General features: G+C 49.7%; 1 protein-coding gene across 1 annotated transcript in view; it reads left to right on the top strand.

The window, feature by feature from the left end:
- Positions 1-20,300, top strand: part of plch2a (phospholipase C, eta 2a) — a 146,669-nt gene that overhangs the window by 91,640 nt on the left and 34,729 nt on the right. Inside the window, exons 12-20 of the mRNA XM_070860735.1 lie at positions 3,394-3,486; positions 4,170-4,270; positions 4,773-4,861; positions 5,324-5,326; positions 9,011-9,193; positions 10,889-10,996; positions 13,023-13,147; positions 17,882-17,966; positions 19,384-19,530. Of these exons, the coding sequence (XP_070716836.1) occupies positions 3,394-3,486; positions 4,170-4,270; positions 4,773-4,861; positions 5,324-5,326; positions 9,011-9,193; positions 10,889-10,996; positions 13,023-13,147; positions 17,882-17,966; positions 19,384-19,530 (934 nt within the window). The remainder of the gene's footprint in view (positions 1-3,393; positions 3,487-4,169; positions 4,271-4,772; positions 4,862-5,323; positions 5,327-9,010; positions 9,194-10,888; positions 10,997-13,022; positions 13,148-17,881; positions 17,967-19,383; positions 19,531-20,300) is intronic.

Genomic DNA, 20,300 nt, shown 5'->3' with positions numbered 1-20,300 from the left:
CTTATCGAACCCTTTCAGATCACCTCTCCGTCTTCTCGTCTCTAGAGAAAAGAGGCCCAGCCTACTCAGTCGTCGCTGATGGGTACAACCTCTCAGTTCTGGTAACAACCTTGTAAAATAAATTTGCACCAACTCCAGTGCTTCTATATAGGTTTTGTAATATGGAGACCAGAACTCTGAGCAATGCTCCGAGTGTGGTCCAGCACAACTGGTGAGGGACATTGGTTGCAAGGTTTTTTACCAGCTAGTGTCTTAATGCCACTACTCTATCTTCCCACCTTCCATTCACCATTGGGGTGAGATCACACTGCCTGCCCTTTGGTAGTGCGGTCACCAGGGAGCGCTAGACACACGTGACTCTGCCCTCTGATTTTCCTCCCCTCAGTCAGTTCAACACCTATTTGTGATATATTCTTTACAACATCACGAAGCACTCTGCACACACGATGGCGCTACATCATGTGACCTTGTCACATGATCCTTTTATTGTATTTACATGAGTAGTTGCATTACATCGGTTGTCCATTAGGTGGAGCAGTAGTCCACTAGAGGGGGCTCTATATTTCACTATTCTGCTCATTGCAGCTGAGAACAGGAACTGAGTGGAGTGAGGATTCAGCTTACCTTTCGGTTTAAGCCTCAGTCGTGGCTCAGTGGGTAGCACTCTCATCTCCGGGTCACAAGGTCATGGGTTCAAAGTCCCACTCCAGAGACTTAAACACAAAATATAGGCTGTCACTCCAGTGCAGTGCTGAGCGAGTGCTGCATTGTTGGAGGTGTCATCTTTCAGATAAGACATTAAACCGAGGACCCGTCTGCCCTCTCCGGTGGATGTAAAAGATCCTACGGCACTATTTTGAAAAAGGACAGAAGATAAAAGTTCACGGGGTTGGGGGTAATATATTAGCATTGGTAGAGGAATGGCTAACTAACAGAGAACAGAGAGTCGGGATAAATGATTCATTCTCGGGTTGGCAACCAGTAATTAGTGGGGTGCTGCAGGGATCAGTGCTGGGACCTCAACTATTTACAATCTATATTAACGACTTGGAAGAAGGGACTGAGTGTAACGTAGCCAAGTTTGCTGACGATAAAAAGATGGGAGGAAAAGCAATGTGTGAGGAGGACACAAAAAATCTGGAAAAGGACACAGACAGGCTAAGTGAGTGGGCAAAAATTTGGCAGATGGAGTATAATGTTTGGCAGAAAAAAATCAAACAGCAAGTTATTATTTAAATGGAGAAAGATTGCAAAGTGCCGCAGTACAGCGGGACTTGTGGGTACTTGTGCATGATACACAAAAGGATAGTATGCAGGTACAGCAAGTGATCAGGAAGGCCAATGATATCTTGGCCTTTATTGCAAAGGAGATGGAGTATAAAAGCAGGGAAGTCTTGCTACAGCTATATAAGGTATTGGTGAGGCCACAACTGGAATACTGCGTGCAGTTTTGGTTTCCATATTTACGAAAGGATATGTTTGCTTTGGAGGCAGTTCAGAGAAGGTTCAGTAGGTTGATTCCGGGATGAGGTGGTTAACGTATGAGGAAAGGTTGAGTAGGTTGGGCCTCTACTCTTTGGAATTCAGAAGAATGAGAGGTGATCTTATCGAAACGTATAAGATTATGAGGGGGCTTGACAAGGTGGATGCAGAGAGGATGTTTCCACTGATGGGGGGAGACTAGAACTAGAGGGCATGATCTGAGAATAATGGGGGCGCAAATTTAAAACAGAGATGAAGAGAAATGTCTTCTCTCAGAGGGTTGTAAACCTGTGGAATTCGCTGCCTCAGAGAGCTGTGGAAGCCGGGGCATTGAATACATTTAACACAGAAGTAGACAGTTTCTTAAACAATAAGGGGTTACGGGGAGCGGGCGGGGAAGTGGAGCTGAGGCCTTGATCGGATCAGCCAAGGTCTTATTGAATGTCGAAGCAGGCTCGAGGGGCCGTATGGGCTACTCCTGCTCCTATTTCTTATATTCTTATGTCCCGGGCCAGAATTTATCCCTCAATTAACATCACTAAAAAAAACAGATTTGTAAACAAGGCCAGACAAACTATGGGTAAGGCAATAAATACAAAATACAGCCTTCATCTTTTCATTGGTTGTAAAGTGCTTTGGGGTGTCCTGATGTCGTGAAAGGCACTATATAAATACAAGTTGTTGTTGTAAAGCGCTTTGGGGTGTCCTGAGGTTGTGAGAGGCGCTATCGAAATGCGCACTCCTTAATAGAAGTAAATAGTTGTGAGGACCCTTTGTCCCAGAATACTGTGGCGTCTGTACATCTATCCATTTCCTTCAGATACCAGACAAGTGTTGCATTGGTGGAGTGAGTGAGGGAGCACTGTCCAGGGCATAGGATGAGCTGCACCTTTCAGACAGCTGACACGACTGGGCACCACATGCTCATAACCCACGTCCAATCTTAGCTCAATGCTGTCACTGGATTCAAAGTGAGAACACATTTAATTACTGAGCCCTGTGAATCCTCGAGGTGATCAAAGCAAGCAGGCGAGGGACAGGTTGTAAACAAACACTCTGACACTGGCTGTAATCTGTTATCTTTGTAACTCAATCATTTCAAAAGATTCAATTGAATAATATTCTTTTTCTGTTCTCTCCTTCGCTGACTGTCCCACTTTCTCCCTTTGTCTCTTGGTCTCTTTCTCTCATTCTGCCTATGTCTTTGTCTCGCTCTTACTCTGTGTGTCTCTTTTTGTCCATGTCCATGTTTCTCTTTCTCTATATGACTGCCACTATGTGTTTCCCTATTTGTCTGTAACTATACTTTGTTTCTCTCTCTGTCTTTCTGTGTGTGTGTGTACCTGCCTGTCTGTCTCTGGCTGACTTTCTGTCTGTCTCTCTCTCTGGTTCTGTATGTGTGTCTCTCTGGTTCTGTCTGTGTCTCTCTCTGGTTCTGTCTGTGTCTCTTTCTCTGGTTCTGTCTGTGTCTCTTTCTCTGGTTCTGTCTGTGTCTCTCTCTCTGGTTCTGTCTGTGTCTCTCTCTGGTTCTGTCTGTGTCTCTCTCTGGTTCTGTCTGTGTCTCTTTCTCTGGTTCTGTCTGTGTCTCTTTCTCTGGTTCTGTCTGTGTCTCTCTCTGGTTCTGTCTGTGTCTCTCTCTGGTTCTGTCTGTGTATCTGGTTCTGTCTGTGTGTCTCTCTCTGGTTCTCTATCATTGTGTATCTGTCTTACTCTCTCTGGCTATGTGTGTGTATGTCTTTCTCTCTCTCTGGTTCACTTTCTGTCTGTGTATCTCTCTCTGGTTCTCTATCATTGTCTCTATCTGGTTCTCGCTGTGCGTATCTGTCTGTCTGTCTCTATCATGTCTGTCTGTCCCTATCGTGTCTGTCTGTCTCTATCGTGTCTGTGTGTCTGTCTCTCTTCTCCTGACAGAGTAAAACTGAAGATGGGACAGACTCTGGTGAAGATCCGGCGACCAACAAGAGGCACAGTCGCTCCTTCATCGGCAGCTTCTCCAAGCGTAAGGTCAGTGGGGGCTGGTCCTGTCAGGACTGTGCAGGGCTGGGCAGCCGAGTTAATGTGTACAGAGAGGATTCTGTGGCTGAGGATTTATTCGGTGCCACTTCAGTGATGCGAGTGAAACTGATGGGTTTATTATGATGGTGTTTCAGCACGATCTCTGCACAAGGGGATCTATTTATCTATTCGGTGTCAGCTGTGGCTCAGTGAGTAGCACTCTCACCTCGGAGTCAGAGGGCTGAGTGGAGTCCCACTCCAGACACTTGAGCACACGATCCAGTCTGACATTCCCAGTGCAGTGCTGAGGGAGTGCTGCGCTGTTGGAGGTGCCGTCTTTTGGACGAGACGTTAAACCGAGGCCCCGTCTGCTCTCTCGGGTGGATGTAAAAGATGGCATGGCACTGTTGGAAGAAGAGCAGGGGAGTTCTCCCCGGTGTCCTGGCCAATATTTATCGCTCAATCACGTTCACTAAAACAGATTATCTGGTCATTATCACTTAGGTCAAATAGCCTTCTGGCACTGGCTGATGAGGCTCGTGTATGAAGAATGGCGAGGCACCAGTGAGTATGTAGTATGGCACCCCGGCGAGTCCTTCAACAATGCCAGTTGTTGGAAGCATTGTGGTATCAGAGGGGTCACGTTCACCCAACCAAAGGTTAATTCAGTGTTAACGGTTCCTTCACTGCAGAAAAAAACGGTGAAGATGAAGAAGTCGTCGAGTTTGGAGGATGATGAGGAAGACCCTGACCATCAGACAACCACCAGTCGAACCACGGTACACGTGGTGAGGTGAGTAACAGGGATGGACAGGGAAGGAGTTACACGGAGAGATTGTCGGTGCCCAACAGAGACAGAGTCCATGGTACAGTTGGTTCTTCATGGTCTATGAAAGGAATTGGTTTGAAGGGCTGAATGGCCTTTTCTGGTTCCACGTACACTATCTTTTGTTTTTTATAAACCAGCATGGGTACAATTGGTCTCCTCGAGATCGTAAACCGAGGCCCCATCTGCGCTTTCAGATGGACGTAGAAATATCCCATGGCACTATTTCGAAGAAGAGCTAGGAGAGAATATTTATCCCTCAACCAACATCACTAAAATCAATTATCTGGTCACTAATCTCATTGTGGGAGGTTGCTGTTTGAAAAGTGGCTGCCATGTTTCTTATGTTATAACAATGACTACATTTCAAAAGTGCTTCATGGGCTGTAAACGCGTTGGGCACTCTGAGGCTGTGAAAGGTGTGATAAATGCAAGCTTTTAATTCTTTTTCCTTTCTCAGAAGTGGCAGGCAGAGGAAGACCATGAAGCTGTCCCGGGCCCTCTCGGACCTGGTGAAGTACACAAAGTCCGTCGGGATGTACGATATCGACTCCGAAGGTGGGTGGTGATAGATGTTGTGATTTGCCGTTCCCATCAGCTCCATAAGAAAGTCTCTTGGACTGGGTGAGGGGAAGCTGGACAATACGGGGTAGAAATTCAGCCGTGTTCATTGTTAGGGCCGTGCAGGGCGCCGGGAGCAACCCCCGAACCTGAAGGGTGAGGCCTGGTGCGCCCTCAATATTGGCCCTCGGGCCTCATTTCCATCCAACCAGGGGTCCCAAAGAGTGATCGAAGATCAGATCGCTGCCAGTGAGGACCAGGACAGGAGGTTTGTAGGCCATGGAGATCAGAGCCCAGGGGCGTAGGGGCCGGGGTGGGGGGGATTAACCAATCGGAGTCTGGGGGGCAGGGGTTGGTGGCGATGAGTGCTGTTTACATGTGGGGTCGACAGGAGCCACTCCTCCTCTCGGCTCCACACGCAGGGTAAGAATATTTCACAAAGACTTACCCTGTAGATAGCAGGTTCTGCTTTTACCGAGTGCGTCAGCTTCCTCAGGGCAAACCAAGTCTTGCAGTGGGGGCCTCAAACAGGCCCATTATTTGCCTGTGCAAAGGTCCTGATGCCGGTCTCCTCCGTGGGCACTGCACGATTTTTTGTCCTTTACCAATGTGGCAGTGGGGGGGCTTCCTGCCGTCATATTGGGGGCTTAGTTAGCGCCTGAAAAACGCGTGCTGCGCGGCAGAATTTTTAGGCCTGTGTCTGTGCACTACATTCACTCAAGGGCCTCAAGTTCTTTAGTCTCTGGAAAGGCACAGAGAAAAATAGATTGTTTTTCTGAATTTTTGGGCTATGTTTTCTTAAAGGAACACTATTTCTAAAACGCTGTTGCTTTTATGCTTCACTTTTACCTTAGCCCCAAAATGACACAGTATTACAACACAGAATCAGGCTATTTGGCCAAACAGGTCCATGCTGATGTTTATGCTCCACACAAGCCTCCTCCCACCCCTCTTCATCCAACCCCATCGACATATCCTTCTATTCCTTTCTCCCTCATGTGTTTATCCAGCTTCCCTTTAAATGCATCGATGTGCTATTCGCCTCAAACAATCTCTGAAGTAGTGAGTTCCACATTCTAACCACTCTCTGGGTAAAGACATGTCTCCTGAATTCCTTATTGGATTTATTAGTGACTATCTTATATTTATGGCCCCTAGTTTTGGATTTCCCTCACAAGTGGGAACAGCTTATCTGCATCTACCCGATCGAGCCTCTTCTTAAGGTTAAAGACTTCCTTCACGTCACTTCTCAACCGTCCCCTTTCTAGAGAATCTATGTCAAATCAAAATGAGCGAGCGGGTCTGTATATACCAGGATGGAAAGACGGTGCAGTCTGAGTATTAGTCACATGGAATACCATGGCTCTGCTGGGACCACCCGAGACCCTCTTCAACTGTTTGCAATGAAAGTGGCTGGAAACTAACTTACATGAAGTTTTTTTGAAAGTTTATATTAATTTGCCAGACTGCTAGTGGTCACACTTCTATCTGAGCCACTGAAACTATCAACAGTCCCCTTTGGTGGCTCAGTCGACAAATGTAGTGCCCAGTGCAGAGGGTGAGCGCTGAGACTGTGGGTCCCAGTTGGTGCAGAGGGTTAGCGCTGAGACCGTGGGTCCCAGTTGGTGCAGAGGGTTAGCGCTGAGACTGCGGGTCCCAGTTGGTGCAGAGGGTTAGCGCTGAGACCGTGGGTCCCAGTTGGTGCAGAGGGTTAGCGCTGAGACCGTGGGTCCCAGTTGGTGCAGAGGGTGAGCGCTGAGACCGTGGGTCCCAGTTGGTGCAGAGGGTTAGCGCTGAGACTGCGGGTCCCAGTTGGTGCAGAGGGTTAGCGCTGAGACCGTGGGTCCCAGTTGGTGCAGAGGGTGAGCGCTGAGACCGTGGGTCCCAGTTGGTGCAGAGGGTTAGCGCTGAGACCGTGGGTCCCAGTTGGTGCAGAGGGTTAGCGCTGAGACTGCGGGTCCCAGTTGGTGCAGAGGGTTAGCGCTGAGACCGTGGGTCCCAGTTGGTGCAGAGGGTTAGCGCTGAGACCGTGGGTCCCAGTTGGTGCAGAGGGTGAGCGCTGAGACCGTGGGTCCCAGTTGGTGCAGAGGGTTAGCGCTGAGACTGCGGGTCCCAGTTGGTGCAGAGGGTTAGCGCTGAGACTGCGGGTCCCAGTTGGTGCAGAGGGTTAGCGCTGAGACCGCGGGTCCCAGTTGGTGCAGAGGGTTAGCGCTGAGACCGTGGGTCCCAGTTGGTGCAGAGGGTTAGCGCTGAGACTGCGGGTCCCAGTTGGTGCAGAGGGTTAGCGCTGAGACTGCGGGTCCCAGTTGGTGCAGAGGGTTAGCGCTGAGACTGCGGGTCCCAGTTGGTGCAGAGGGTTAGCGCTGAGACTGCGGGTCCCAGTTGGTGCAGAGGGTTAGCGCTGAGACTGCGGGTCCCAGTTGGTGCAGAGGGTTATCGCTGAGACTGCGGGTCCCAGTTGGTGCAGAGGGTGAGCGCTGAGACTGCGGGTCCCAGTTGGTGCAGAGGGTTAGCGCTGAGACCGTGGGTCCCAGTTGGTGCAGAGGGTTAGCGCTGAGACTGCGGGTCCCAGTCCGTGAAGAGTCAGCTGACCTTACTCGGTTGGCAACTGAGCCGCTGCAATTGTACTCAGCACCCTTGGTCTAGGGGAGGAGAAAGTTCAGTCAAAAGGGAATTGGATAAATACTTGAAGGGGAAAGCTTTGCATGGGCTGTGGGGAAAGAGCAGGGGAGTGGGATCGATTGGCTAGCTCTTTTAAAGAGCTGGCACAGGCACGATGGGCTGAACAGCCTTCAACGAGCCTGGTGCTACCGAGTGACCCCTCACTGTTGGAAAGGTGTGTGTGCAGATCGAGTGAGGACAGGATCAGGCTGGCCTGTGATGCCCACTGTTGGCAAATAGCTGTGTGGACTAATGTGTTAGGAACGTGACTGACATCCATGAGATCCCAGAACGGGTTTGTACCTTTTTGGAGAGAGAGGAGCAGAATTGGGGGAGGGGGTTAATGGGGGTAAGTGCTTCCGAGGAATAGTGGGGTGCCGCAGGGATCAGTGCTGGGTCCTCAACTATTTACAATCTATATTAATGACTTGGATGAAGGACCCAAGTGTAATGTTGCCAAGTTTGCTGATAAAACAAAGATGGGTGGGAAAGCAAATTGTGAGGAGGACACAAAAAATCTGCAAAGGGATATAGACAGGCTAAGTGAGTGGGCAAAAATTTGGCAGATGGTGTATAATGTGGGAAAATGTGATGTTATCCACTTTGGCAGAAATAATAGAAAAGCAAATTATAATTTAAATTCGAGAAAAATTGCAAAATGCTGCAGTACAGAGGGACCTGGGGGTCCTTGTGAATGAAACACAAAAAGTTAGTATGCAGGTACAGCAAGTATTCAGGAAGGCAAATGGAATGTTGGCCTTTATTGCAAGGGGGATAGAGTATAAAAGCAGAGAAGTCCTGCTACAATTGTACAGGTTATTGGCAAGGCCACACCTGGAGTACTGCGTACAGTTTTGGTCTCCGTATTTAAGAAAGGATATACTTGCATTGGAGGCTGTTCAGAGAAGGTTCACTAGGTTTATTCTGGAGATGAGGGGGTTGACTTATGAGGAAAGGTTGAGTAGGTTGGGCCTATACACATTGGAGTTCAGAAGAATGAAAGGTGATTTTATTGAAACATATAAGATAATGAAAGGGCTTGACAAGGTGGATGCAGAGAGGATGTTTCCACTCATAGGGGAAACTAAAACTAGGGGACATAGTCTCAGAATAAGGGGCTGTCCATTTAAAACTGAGATGAGGAGAAATTTCTTCTCTCAGAGGGTTGTAAATCTGTGGAATTCTCTGCGCCAGAGAGCTGTGGAGGCTGGGGCATTGAATATATTTAAGGCGGAGATAGACAGATTTTTGAGCGATAAGGGAGTAAAGGGTTATGGGGAGCGGGCAGGGAAGTGGAACTGAGCCCATGATCAGATCAGCCATGATCTTATTGAATGGCGGAGCAGGCTCGAGGGGCCAAATGGCCTACTCCTGCTCCTATTTCTTATGTTTAAATGATGGGGGGTGGGGGGGGGGAACGTTCTGCTGAATTGCGCCCCCTCCTTTGTTTTTTGCTAATCCTTGTTGTGTTTGCTTTGTTCACAGTCCCGAGCAGCTGGCAGGTCTCCTCGTTCAGCGAGACGAAAACACACCAGCTCCTGCAGCAAAAGCCTCAGCAGTTTGTCCGCTTGAACCAGCAGCAGCTGTCGCGCATCTATCCGTCCTCCTACAGGGTGGACTCCAGTAACTTTAATCCTCAGCCCTTCTGGAACGCGGGCTGCCAGCTCGGTATGGAGCCAGAACACCTCCCCTCCCCCACCCCCCGCTCCACGCCGCGTCCCAAGGGGTCATGCCCTGTGTCGCGGAATTCTACCAGTGGGTGTCTTTAGACTCGATCGCCACAAGGTGGCGCTGACTATGGTTCCCTACATGAAGCTCGATGGCGCCCTGTGAAGAGAGGGAGGGGGGAACACATCAAACAGAGGCGGACACTCTCTCAAGAGATGGAGTTAAGATACAGAAGGACAAGGGCAGCAGGCGCATGGGAACACCACCACCTCCAAGTCACACACCATCCTGACTTGGAAGTATATCGGCGTTCCTTCATTGTCGCTGGATCAAAACCCTGGCACTCCTTCCCTGACAGCACTGTGGGAGTACCTTCACCACACGGACTGCAGCAGTTCAAGAAGGCGGCTCACCACCACTTTTTCGAGGGCAATCAGGGATGGGCAATAAATGCTGGCCTTGCCAGCGACGCACACATCCCTAAAACAATATATAGATCAACCAGAGTCTAATTAAATGGCGGAGCAGGCTCGAGGGGCTGAATGGCTGACTCCTGTTCCTAAGAGGAGGCCCTAGCGGGGGCGGGGGAACCGGAAGTCGGTTAGTGGAGAAAAGTGACGCCCCTGTTGTTGACTAGCTCTGGCTCGTATCTTAGCAACCGGTTACAGAGCTGCATCAGTGGAAGTTGTCCCGGATAATGCCTGGCGAGGGGAAATTTCAGGCAGGGCCACAACTCAACGCGCTCCCAGTCAGAGTGAGGCCCGAGGCGATCGCGATACTGGGCGTCAGGCCTAATTTCCAGCAAGCCTGCCCGCCATATTGGGGGTTTAGTCTCCCCGTTACCGCCCAAAGAATGGGCACCGGATGTCCAAATTTATAGGCCCATGTATTTCTTAGAAACGGAAGTTGTTTTGAAATAATTTCAAGTCACCTAGTGATTGGTGCAGGTCAGCAGGTGTTCATGGAACAGTTTGGGGGGGGGAGGTGAGAGGTGAAATGAGTCAGTGGGCGTAGCGCAAAAAGGGTGATAGCGAATCATCGATGGGAAAGACAATCGAGCGCGCGGTTTACAGCAGGCTGACGATTCGTGTTCCCGCCGTAGAACCACTTCACCCCCTCAGCGGCCTCACATCTCACTGCAGCTCCTACACAGCCGAGCATGCGCAGTATATTAAAGGGGCGTGCAGCCCCTTAAAGGGGCCGTGCACCCAAACAAAGGTTTATCGGGAACATTGTCCCTCAGTCGGTCACACACAAATGTTCTTTTTATAGTGGAGTTCATGGCACTGGATCACAGCTAGGTGTTGGTGGTGACGGGTCTCAGTATTTGACAGAATGAAGCCCTCCCCATTGCAATCCATTCCTGGTTAGTGTAAAACTAACTATTGTCTTAATTTTATCATCGCTTACTTGGCGTGTATAATTAACATGCCAGAACAAGGGAGGGCTGCAATCTGTTATACCATCAATACATCTTTTCTTAGATTGTAATGTTCCCTGCTCTCGCACCATCTAGATTGAAAGCCCATGCTATTTCACTTGAGGGTCAGCCATCAGGTTCTCCCTGCCACCCCACAAAGGCAGACCCTCTTCAGTTACCATTAACCCCACGATGACTCTGTTAGCCAGCGCAGTGCGCAGTACTACAACTGTTTGTCTCTCTCACTCTTTCTCTCGCTCTCTGTCTTCCCCCAGTTGCATTGAACTACCAATCTGAAGGAAGAGTGCTACAGTTGAACAGGGCCAAGTTTAGCTCCAACGGGAACTGTGGCTATGTCCTTAAACCCAAGTGCATGACTCAAGGTATGGAAGAACAAAGCCAAGTGATTGTTTTTTTTATGGTGTGTGGGCAAGGGACAGAAAACCGGATCTGGTTCAGTGACACCAGACCCTGACCTTTCACCTTGTGACACCTGGATTTGAATCTCGTCCAGACCCAGTCCCTCTCTGGCAGGAGACCTGGCCTTCAGCAGAGTCCGAGATTGTCCTATCCTTTCGCTGTGGGGCCTGGGTTTGAATGGACCGCACACTGCAGGGATGACGGCCTCTTCTCTTTGATAAGGCTCTGGGCGGTGCTGTGTGATAGACTTTGTCCTTGCATCTGCATTACCTCAGTTCAAATCCAGTCCCGACAGAAAAACTGACAATCTTTGATAATGCGCAAGTTGGCTGCCGCGTTTCCCACATTACAACAGTGACTACACTCCAAAAGTACCTCATTGGCTGTCAAGCGCCTCGTGACATCTGGTGGTCATGAAAGGCGCTATATAAATGCAAGTTTTTCTTTTTCTTTATCTCCAAACTCAAGATCAAATGAGATTAGTCTGACTGATCTCAATCCAGTTACGAGCAAGAACAAATTTGTAGCACAAAATTGCTTTTCAATTACACACCATCTGTAAGTTGCTCTGCTGAATGAAGATATCCAGAGTCTGCCAAACATCACAATCCAACTGAACAACTGCAAGTTCAAACATGGTTTTGCTGCAGTGTATTTACAGCACAGAAACAGACCATTCCGCCCAACTGGTCCGTGTCGGTGTTTATGCTCCACACAAGCCTCCTCCCACTCCTCTTCATCTCACCCAATCAGCATATCCTTCTATTCCTTTCTTCCTCATGTGTTTATCCAGCTTCTCCTTAAATGCATCGATACCATTCGCCTTAACCACTCCCTGTGGTAGTGAGTTCCACATTCTCACCACGCTCTGGGTAAAGATGTTTCTCCTGAATTCCCTATTGGATTTATTAGTCTTATATTTACGGCCCCTAGTTCCGGTCTCCCCCCACAAGTGGAAACATCTTCTCTACATCTGAAATAGCCTGGTCACAATTGGCCAGCAAAGTCAGAATAGACCAATCAGTTGGAAGATTTTATTGCACAAGGGCTCTTCAGTTAAGCCCATGAACGATTGCTTGAATCTGACGTCATTGGTCAAAGGTGTTCTGTAAAAGTCTCTTCACTCAATTTAAACCTGTCACGCACGGCAATTTCAATCAATCAAATTGTTGGCCTTCACCTTTGCATAAATATCCTCAGGAAATTTCACTTCAAAATGTCATCTTTCAGAGTTGTGGTGACATTCATTTTGTGCGCACTGTGAGAGATGTCGATGCTGGTGAGTGGAACATTTGTCAAAGCTTGGCCAACTAGCCATGGCCAGCGCTCCCGGGTCAGCAACAGAAGAGGTTGGATGTCCAAACTCCGAAGAATGCTCCCTGTTGCATCAATCTGGCATTTTAATTCCCTGCACCAGCTGTCCCTGTGGCCTGGCCGACTGAGAGTGATAATCCAGTGCCAAATTATGGGCAGCTTTGTGCTGTCAAACCGCAACTGCCCAAAACAGGGAGGATAAAAGAGACTGTCATTCCATTAATCTGGTCTGGGTTTACCCCACATCCTAAAGGTCAAAGGGTGTGTCCTTCTCCAATGTGTTTCCCCACTCTGTGTCCCTGTCTAATGTGTCCCCCAACTCTGTGCCCTTGTCTAATGTGTCCCCCAACTCTGTGCCCTTGTCTAATGTGTCCCCAACTCTGTGCCCTTGTCTAATGTGTCCCCCAACTCTGTGCCCTTCTCTAATGTGTCCCCCAACTCTGTGCCCTTGTCTAATGTGTCCCCCAACTCTGTGCCCTTGTCTAATGTGTCCCCCAACTCTGTGCCCTTGTCTAATGTGTCCCCCAACTCTGTGCCCTTCTCTAATGTATCCCCCCCACTCTTGGTATTGCTACGTTAAAGGCACAATATAATTGTAAGTTGTTGTTTCAGGCGGTGGGGGAAGAGGGGTCACATATTGCACTTTGTCCCTACTGAAGTATCGCCTTACTGCAGGTACCTTTAACCCAACCGCAGAAGACTTGCTGTCTGGGCAGGCAAAGAAACAACTAGTATTGAGGATCATCAGCGGCCAGCAGCTTCCGAAACCCAAAGACTCGATGCTGGGTGACAGGGGAGAGGTCAGTCAGTGCACGGCGGTAAAACTCGTTCTCAGCGGCTTGGCGGAGCTGCCTCCGTCCCGACTCTTGTGTAAACTGCATTGCATAAAGATTCATGGTGAGGCTTCACTGATGACACAGATTTAATAGGCCCTGTCCATAGGGTTCACAACCCTTCCGGGATTGTCCGGGAGTCTACAGAAATGAAAGGTTGGTCTCCAGGTCACTGCTGCGAACAAAACCCAGGGAGAAAACTCAGAAGTGATGTGTTTTTTTTTCCATTTTCTGGAATCTCCAAAAGATTGGAGATGGGAGAATAGGCTGTTTTACGGAGAGCCAAGAGTCATCCAGTTGGATTGTGAAGAGTCTGTTCGCTTTCCAGCTGGCTGTGGGAAGGACATGTTGGGCGACCAATGGCGGGCGGGTGAGGGCGGGGCGGTTGGAGGCAGGAGGTCATGTGATGAAGTCTCCGGAAAGATATCCAACCAGAACTAGCAACGCTACCTGCCCAGTGTACTGCTGGCTAGTGGGAATCTGGAACTCACTCCCCACAAAATGCTGTTGAGGCTTGGGGTCAATTGAGAATTTCAAAACTGAGATGACTACATTGTTGTTATGCAAAGGGTATTAAGGGTTATGGAACCCAAGGCTCAAATGGAGTTAAGATACAGATCAGCCATGACCTAACTGAATGACGGACAGGCTCGAGGGGCTGAATGGCCTCCTCCTGTTCCTATGGAAGGTCATGTGTTTGGTCCCCGGTCTGTGTGAGTCAGATTATCTCAACTGGGGTCATTTCCCCTCAGGGTGAGGGTGGGGTATGGGTGGGGTGAGGGTGGGGGGGGTGGGATGAGGGTGGGCGGACCCCTAACAGGTCCTGCTTGGTGCATTATATTTTATTGCAACTGCGTTTACACAGGCTGTCAGGTCAAGTGTGTTGGTCTAAGTGCCCAAACCATTCAGTAGCTGAGTGAAGGGGTATTGACCAAGTCCCACTGGGAGCCAGGCGGCCCTTAGGAATGTGGCCGAGGTTGTTACGATGGTTTGGGGCTTGGGTAAGGGCTGGATCAGGCCTTGGCTGTGCTACTCTCTCCCAAGGCCGAATAATGTCCTCATTTATGGGGTATGGTAGCATAGTGATTATGTTACTGGGCTAATAATCCAGAGAATGTGAGCTCAAATCACACTTTGGGCAATTTAAGAATTTAAATTCAATTTTTTTTTTAAAGTCTAGCGATATAAAGTATGAGTAAAAGTGACTATGAATCGGATTGTCGTAAAAACCCAATGGGATCACTCATGTCCGTTCAGGGAAGGAAATCTGCCGTCCTTACCCAGTCTGGGCCTATACGTGGCTTCAGTCCCACACCAACATGGTTGACTCTTAACGGCCCTCTGAGGTGGCCTAGCAAGGCACGCAGTTCAGGGCAACTAGGGGATGGGCAATAAATGCCGGCCTTGCCAGCGATGCCCACATCCCAAGAGTGAATTTTTGAAATAAATTCTCTGTGAAGAACGGTGGTGAGGATGAGACACTGGAGAGCTGCCCATCCCTGAGTAGTCAGTCAGAGCCCTCGGGAGCCTGGGGAGCAGAATAAATAGGAAGCACTCTTCTTAAAAACAAAAGGCATATGGGTGGCAGTACTCACCGAGCCCCACGGTGCAGCAACTCACCGAGCCCCGCGGTGCAGCGACTCACCGAGCCCCACGGTGCAGCGACTCACCGAGCCCCGCGGTGCAGCGACTCACCGAGCCCCACGGTGCAGCGACTCACCGAGCCCCGCGGTGCAGCGACTCACCGAGCCCCGCGGTGCAGCGACTCACCGAGCCCTGCGGTGCAGCGACTGAGATAAGCAACAACACTCGCCAAACGTGTTCATTCTTTTTCTAGTTGTTAAAAAACAACTTTCTTCGTATGTGTGGGGGCTCGATTTACCCCACCATGTTTCTAAGAAGGCAAGTTTAACTTTCAGCAATGGTCTGAAACGGGCTGCCCATTATCCCCCCCCCCTGCCCCCCTTCCCCGGCACGCACCCAATTTCCCTTCCCAGTGACAACAATGGGCGGGGAGGTGGGGGTACAATGGGCAGTGTTTATTTAATGGGCGGGGGGTGTACAATGGGCAGGGGGGTGAGGGTTATTAAATGGACGGGGGGGATAATTTTTTCCTTCCTGGGATGTGGATATCGCTGACAAGGCCGGCATTTATTGCCCATCCCTAATTGCCCCTTGAGAAGGTGGTGGTGATTCTCCTTCTTGAACCTCTGCAGTCCGTGTGGTGAAGGTTCTCCCACAGTGTTGTTAGGGAGGGAGTTCCAAGATTTTGACCCAGCGACGATTAAGGAATGGCGATATATTTCCAAATCAGGAAGGTGTGTAACTTGGAGGGGAACTTGGAAGTGATGGTGTTCCCATGTGCCTGCTGCCCTTGTCCTTCTAGGTGGCAGAGGTAGGGGTTTGGGAGGTGCTGCCAAAGAAGCCTTGGCGAGTTGCTGCAGTGCATCTTGTAGATGGTACACACTGCAGCCACGGTGCGCTGATGGTGGAGGGAGTGAATGTTTAAGGTGGTGGATGGGGTACCAATCAAGCGAACTGCTTTGTCCTGGATGCTGTCGAGCTTCTTGTGTGTTGTTGGAGCTGCGCTCATCCAGGCAAGTGGAGAGTATTCCATCACACTCCTGACTTGTGCCATGTAGATGGTGGAAAGGCTTTGGGGAGTCAGGAGGTGAGACACTTGCCACAGAATACCCAGCCTCTGACCCGCTCTTGTGGCCACAGTATTTATGTGACTGGTCCAGTTACGTTTCTGGTCAATGGTGACCCCCAGGATGTTGATGGTGGGAGATTCGGCGATGGTAATGCCGTGAATATCAAGGGGCGATGGTTAGACTCTCGTTTGTTGGAGATAGTCATTGCCTGGCACTTATGTGGTGCGAATGTTACTTGCCACTTATCAGCCCAAGCCTGAATGTCGTCCAGGTCTTGCTGCATGTGGGCATGGACTGCTTCATTATCTGAGGAGTTGCGAATGGCACTGAACACTGTTCAGTCACCAGCGAACATCCCCACTTCAGACCTTATGATGGAGGGAAGGTCATTGATGAAGCAGCTGAAGATGGTTGGGCCTAGTACATTGCCCTGAGGAACTCCTGCAGCGATGTCCTGGGGCTGTGATGATGGACCTCCAACAACTACAACCATCGTACTTTGTGGAGAGTTTTTCCCATGATTCCCATTGACTTCAGTTTCACTGGGGCTCCTTGATGCCACACTCAGTCAAATGCTGCCTTGATGTCAAGGGCAGTCACTCTCACCTCACCTCTGGAATTCAGCTCTTATGTCCATGTTTGGACCAAGGCTGTAATGAGGTATGGGGCCGAGTTGTACATGCCGTGGGATTGTCTGATGGGACAGTATGGAGGGAGCTTTGGTGTGTATCTAACTCATGCTGTACCTGGCGGAACCCAAACTGAGCATCGGTGAGCAGGTTATTGGTGAGTAAGTGCCGCTGGATAGCACTGTCGATGGCACCTTCCATCACTTTGCTGATGATTGAGAGTAGACTGATGGGCGATGGGGCGCGGGTGTACAATGGCCGGTGGGGCATAGAAACATAGAAACATAGAAAATAGGTGCAGGAGTAGGCCATTCGGCCCTTCTAGCCTGCACCGCCATTCAATGAGTTCATGGCTGAACATTCAACTTCAGTACCCCATTCCTGCTTTCTCGCCATACCCCTTGATCCCCCTAGCAGTAAGGACCTCATCTAACTCCTTTTTGAATATATTTAGTGAATTGGCCTCAACAACTTTCTGTGGTAGAGAATTCCACAGGTTCACCACTCTCTGGGTGAAGAAGTTCCTCCGCATCTCGGTCCTAAATGGCTTACCCCTTATCCTTAGACTGTGACCCCTGGTTCTGGACTTCCCCAACATTGGGAACATTCTTCCTGCATCTAACCTGTCTAACCCCGTCAGAATTTTATATGTTTCTATGAGGTCCCCTCTCATTCTTCTGAACTCCAGTGAATACAAGCCCAGTTGATCCAGTCTTTCTTGATAGGTCAGTCCCGCCATCCCGGGAATCAGTCTGGTGAACCTTCGCTGCACTCCCTCAATAGCAAGAATGTCCTTCCTCAGGTTAGGAGACCAAAACTGTGCACAATACTCCAGGTGTGGCCTCACCAAGGCCCTGTACAATTGTAGTAACACCTCCCTGCCCCTGTACTCAAATCCCCTTGCTATGAAGGCCAACATGCCATTTGCTTTCTTAACCGCCTGCTGCACCTGCATGCCAACATGGACCTCCAACAACTACAACCATCGTACTTTGTGGAGAGTTTTTCCCATGATTCCCATTGACTTCAGTTTCACTGGGGCTCCTTGATGCCACACTCAGTCAAATGCTGCCTTGGTGTCAAGGGCAGTCACTCTCACCTCACCTCTGGAATTCAGCTCTTATGTCCATGTTTGGACCAAGGCTGTAATGAGGTATGGGGCCGAGTTGTACATGCCGTGGGATTGTCTGATGGGACAGTATGGAGGGAGCTTTGGTGTGTATCTAACTCATGCTGTACCTGGCGGAACCCAAACTGAGCATCGGTGAGCAGGTTAATTAGCAGTGGTATGTGGGTGTACCATGGATGGCCTGTTTTACACCATTGCTGAAAATTAAACTTACCCCTTGTGTGTGTGTGTACGGGGCTGAACTAACGGCTGGAAGCATAATCCATGCTCTCCCATTTCTGTTCTGCAGATAATCGACCCGTTTGTGGAGGTTGAAATTATCGGCCTGGCTGTCGACTGCTTCAAGGAGCAGACCAGGGTGGTGGATGACAATGGTAAGGGAAGCAGACTGTGGTCCGCTCAGGGACCCCCAGGTGGTGCGGAGCGGGATTCTGCCCTGGGGGCGGGGCGGGGGGGGGTGGATTTCTAGCAATTCCATTAGTTTGGGCAGTCGGAGTCCGGATGTTGTAACGGTTGCAAACCGCGGGCTGGGCTTCGACATTTCACTTACACCACGTGTACAAATTCTAATTTGGCTTGAGCTTGTCTGACTTGGTAAAGGTGCTTTGTAACCGAGTCCCAGCAAGCAGGAAGATCCCAGGCACCAGTTTGTGCTGAGGAGGGGGAATTTGTCTCTTTATTTGTGTACGTGCCGACATGGAGTGAGGACAGAGTCGGGCTTCTCTGGAGTGACCGTCCACAGCTGAATAACCAGGTGTGGCATTCAGTGCTGATGTTTGCCACCGAGGTGGGACACCAGCTTGGCTTGAAATTTCTGCTTTCATCACCTGCTAATGCTCACCAGCTATTTCTCTCAGGTTTTGTAAATCCACTTATAGGTTTTAAGTCATTTACCTGAAGGTTTACACCCAGAGCCAAGGGCCAACTCGGTGAGGGGATCAGTCTGTTGCTAATGCCGTATGGAATCAGCCTACCACTAGGTGGCACCAAGCACCAGAGCACTGGTCAGCAGTGGATAATGCAGCTGGGATACACTGGTCACGTGGTACCTTGCAACTCCTGGCGGCTTCTCAAACGGATGGTCTGCTGCCAGGCCTTCTCCCTCTTGGCAGCACAGATAAGCACCCAAGTGGACGATTCAGTCATCCTGCTCTGCCAGCCTTGCCCAAAGGGTGTAGAATAGGCATCAGGATTCTGCGTCCGATTATATGGGGAGCTCTTGTTGTCACATAAATGATTCCTTGGCGTCTCCTGAAATCTAATTGGATAGAAAGATTTATGTAGAACCTCAGGATGTCCCAAAGCATTTTGCAACCAATTTTGAAGTGTAGTCACTGTTGTAATGTAGGAATCACGGCAGCCAATTTACGCACAATAAGGTCCCACAAACAGCAGTGTGATAATGACCACATAATCTGTTTTAGTGATGTTGGTTGAGGGATAAATACTGGCCAGGACACTGGGGAAAACTCCCCTGCCCTTCTTCGAACCCTGGCCGTAGGATCTTTCCTTAAAGGGAAGACGGGACCTAGGTTTAACGTCTCATCCGAAAGACAGCACCTCCCTCAGTACTGCACAGAGTGTAAACCTAGATTTTGTGCTCAAAGTTCCTGGAGTGAGAACTTAAACCCGTGACCTTCTGACTCAGAGGCGAGAGTGCTGCCCACTGAGTCATGGCTGTCACGTTCCACATTCCAAAGCAACTGTCTGGTTGTCTGAAATCCTGTCCTCTGTTGGTGGGCTGACTGAGAACTCATTTTGCACAGCTAACGGGGCGTCATGTGATTACAGGCTTTAACCCAATGTGGGAGGAGACACTGGTGTTCACTCTGAACATGCCCGAACTCGCTCTTGTCCGCTTCCTGGTCTGGGACCATGATCCAATTGGTCGGGATTTCATTGGCCAAAGAACGCTGGCCTTCACCAGCATGATGCCCGGTAAGTGAGAGAGTGCCGTGGTACCTCAGTAAAGGCGCTCAATTACTGGTGAATCATGCATTGTGGTTTGTTGACAAAGGGTTGTCAAGTGAGTTTGTCTAACGGCATTCAATGCTTTGTACAGAAGTGCCTGCTATGAGCTAGTAATGGGATTTGGGGTCCAGGAATATTGCAGTGTGTATTGTAGGTTTGTGTCATAACAACATCAACGTCCTTTGCTGCCTCACCTTGTGTAGCGCCTTTAACATAGAAAAAACCATCCCAAGGTGCTTCACAGAAGCGTAAGGAAAAGATGGGCATTGAGCCAAAGAAGGAGATATTAGGACAGCGTGGGTTTTAAGGAGGGTTTTCAAGGAGGTGCAGAGGGATTTAGGGAAGGAATTCCTGAGCATTGGGCCTAGCTGGCTGAAAGCATGGCTGCCAATGGTAGGAGGTGGGGCTGGGGGGAGCGTGACATCACGAGGGAGCACAAGGGTCCAGAGACAGAGGATTGGAGAGTTTTGAGACAGGGAATTATAGCATTGGAGGAGGCCACAGAGATGGGGATGGGCAAGGCCTTGGAGGGATTTAAACTCAAGGATGAGAATTTTGGGGGATTGGGAGCCAAAGTAGGTCAGCGAGCACAGGGGTGATGGGGAGGGGAATTTGATGCGGGAGTTTGTGGAGGATGGCGGTCATCTAGGAGAGCATTGGAATAGTCAAGTTTGGAGGAAACAAAGGCATGGCCGAGCGTTTCAGCAACGGGCACCTGAGGCGGGATGGAAGCGGGC

This window comes from Pristiophorus japonicus, chromosome 18, assembly GCF_044704955.1.
Source record: "Pristiophorus japonicus isolate sPriJap1 chromosome 18, sPriJap1.hap1, whole genome shotgun sequence".
Classification (NCBI taxonomy): Eukaryota; Metazoa; Chordata; class Chondrichthyes; family Pristiophoridae; genus Pristiophorus; species Pristiophorus japonicus.
Note: the sequence above shows the minus strand (reverse complement) of the source record. Positions and strands in the feature narration are given on the sequence as shown.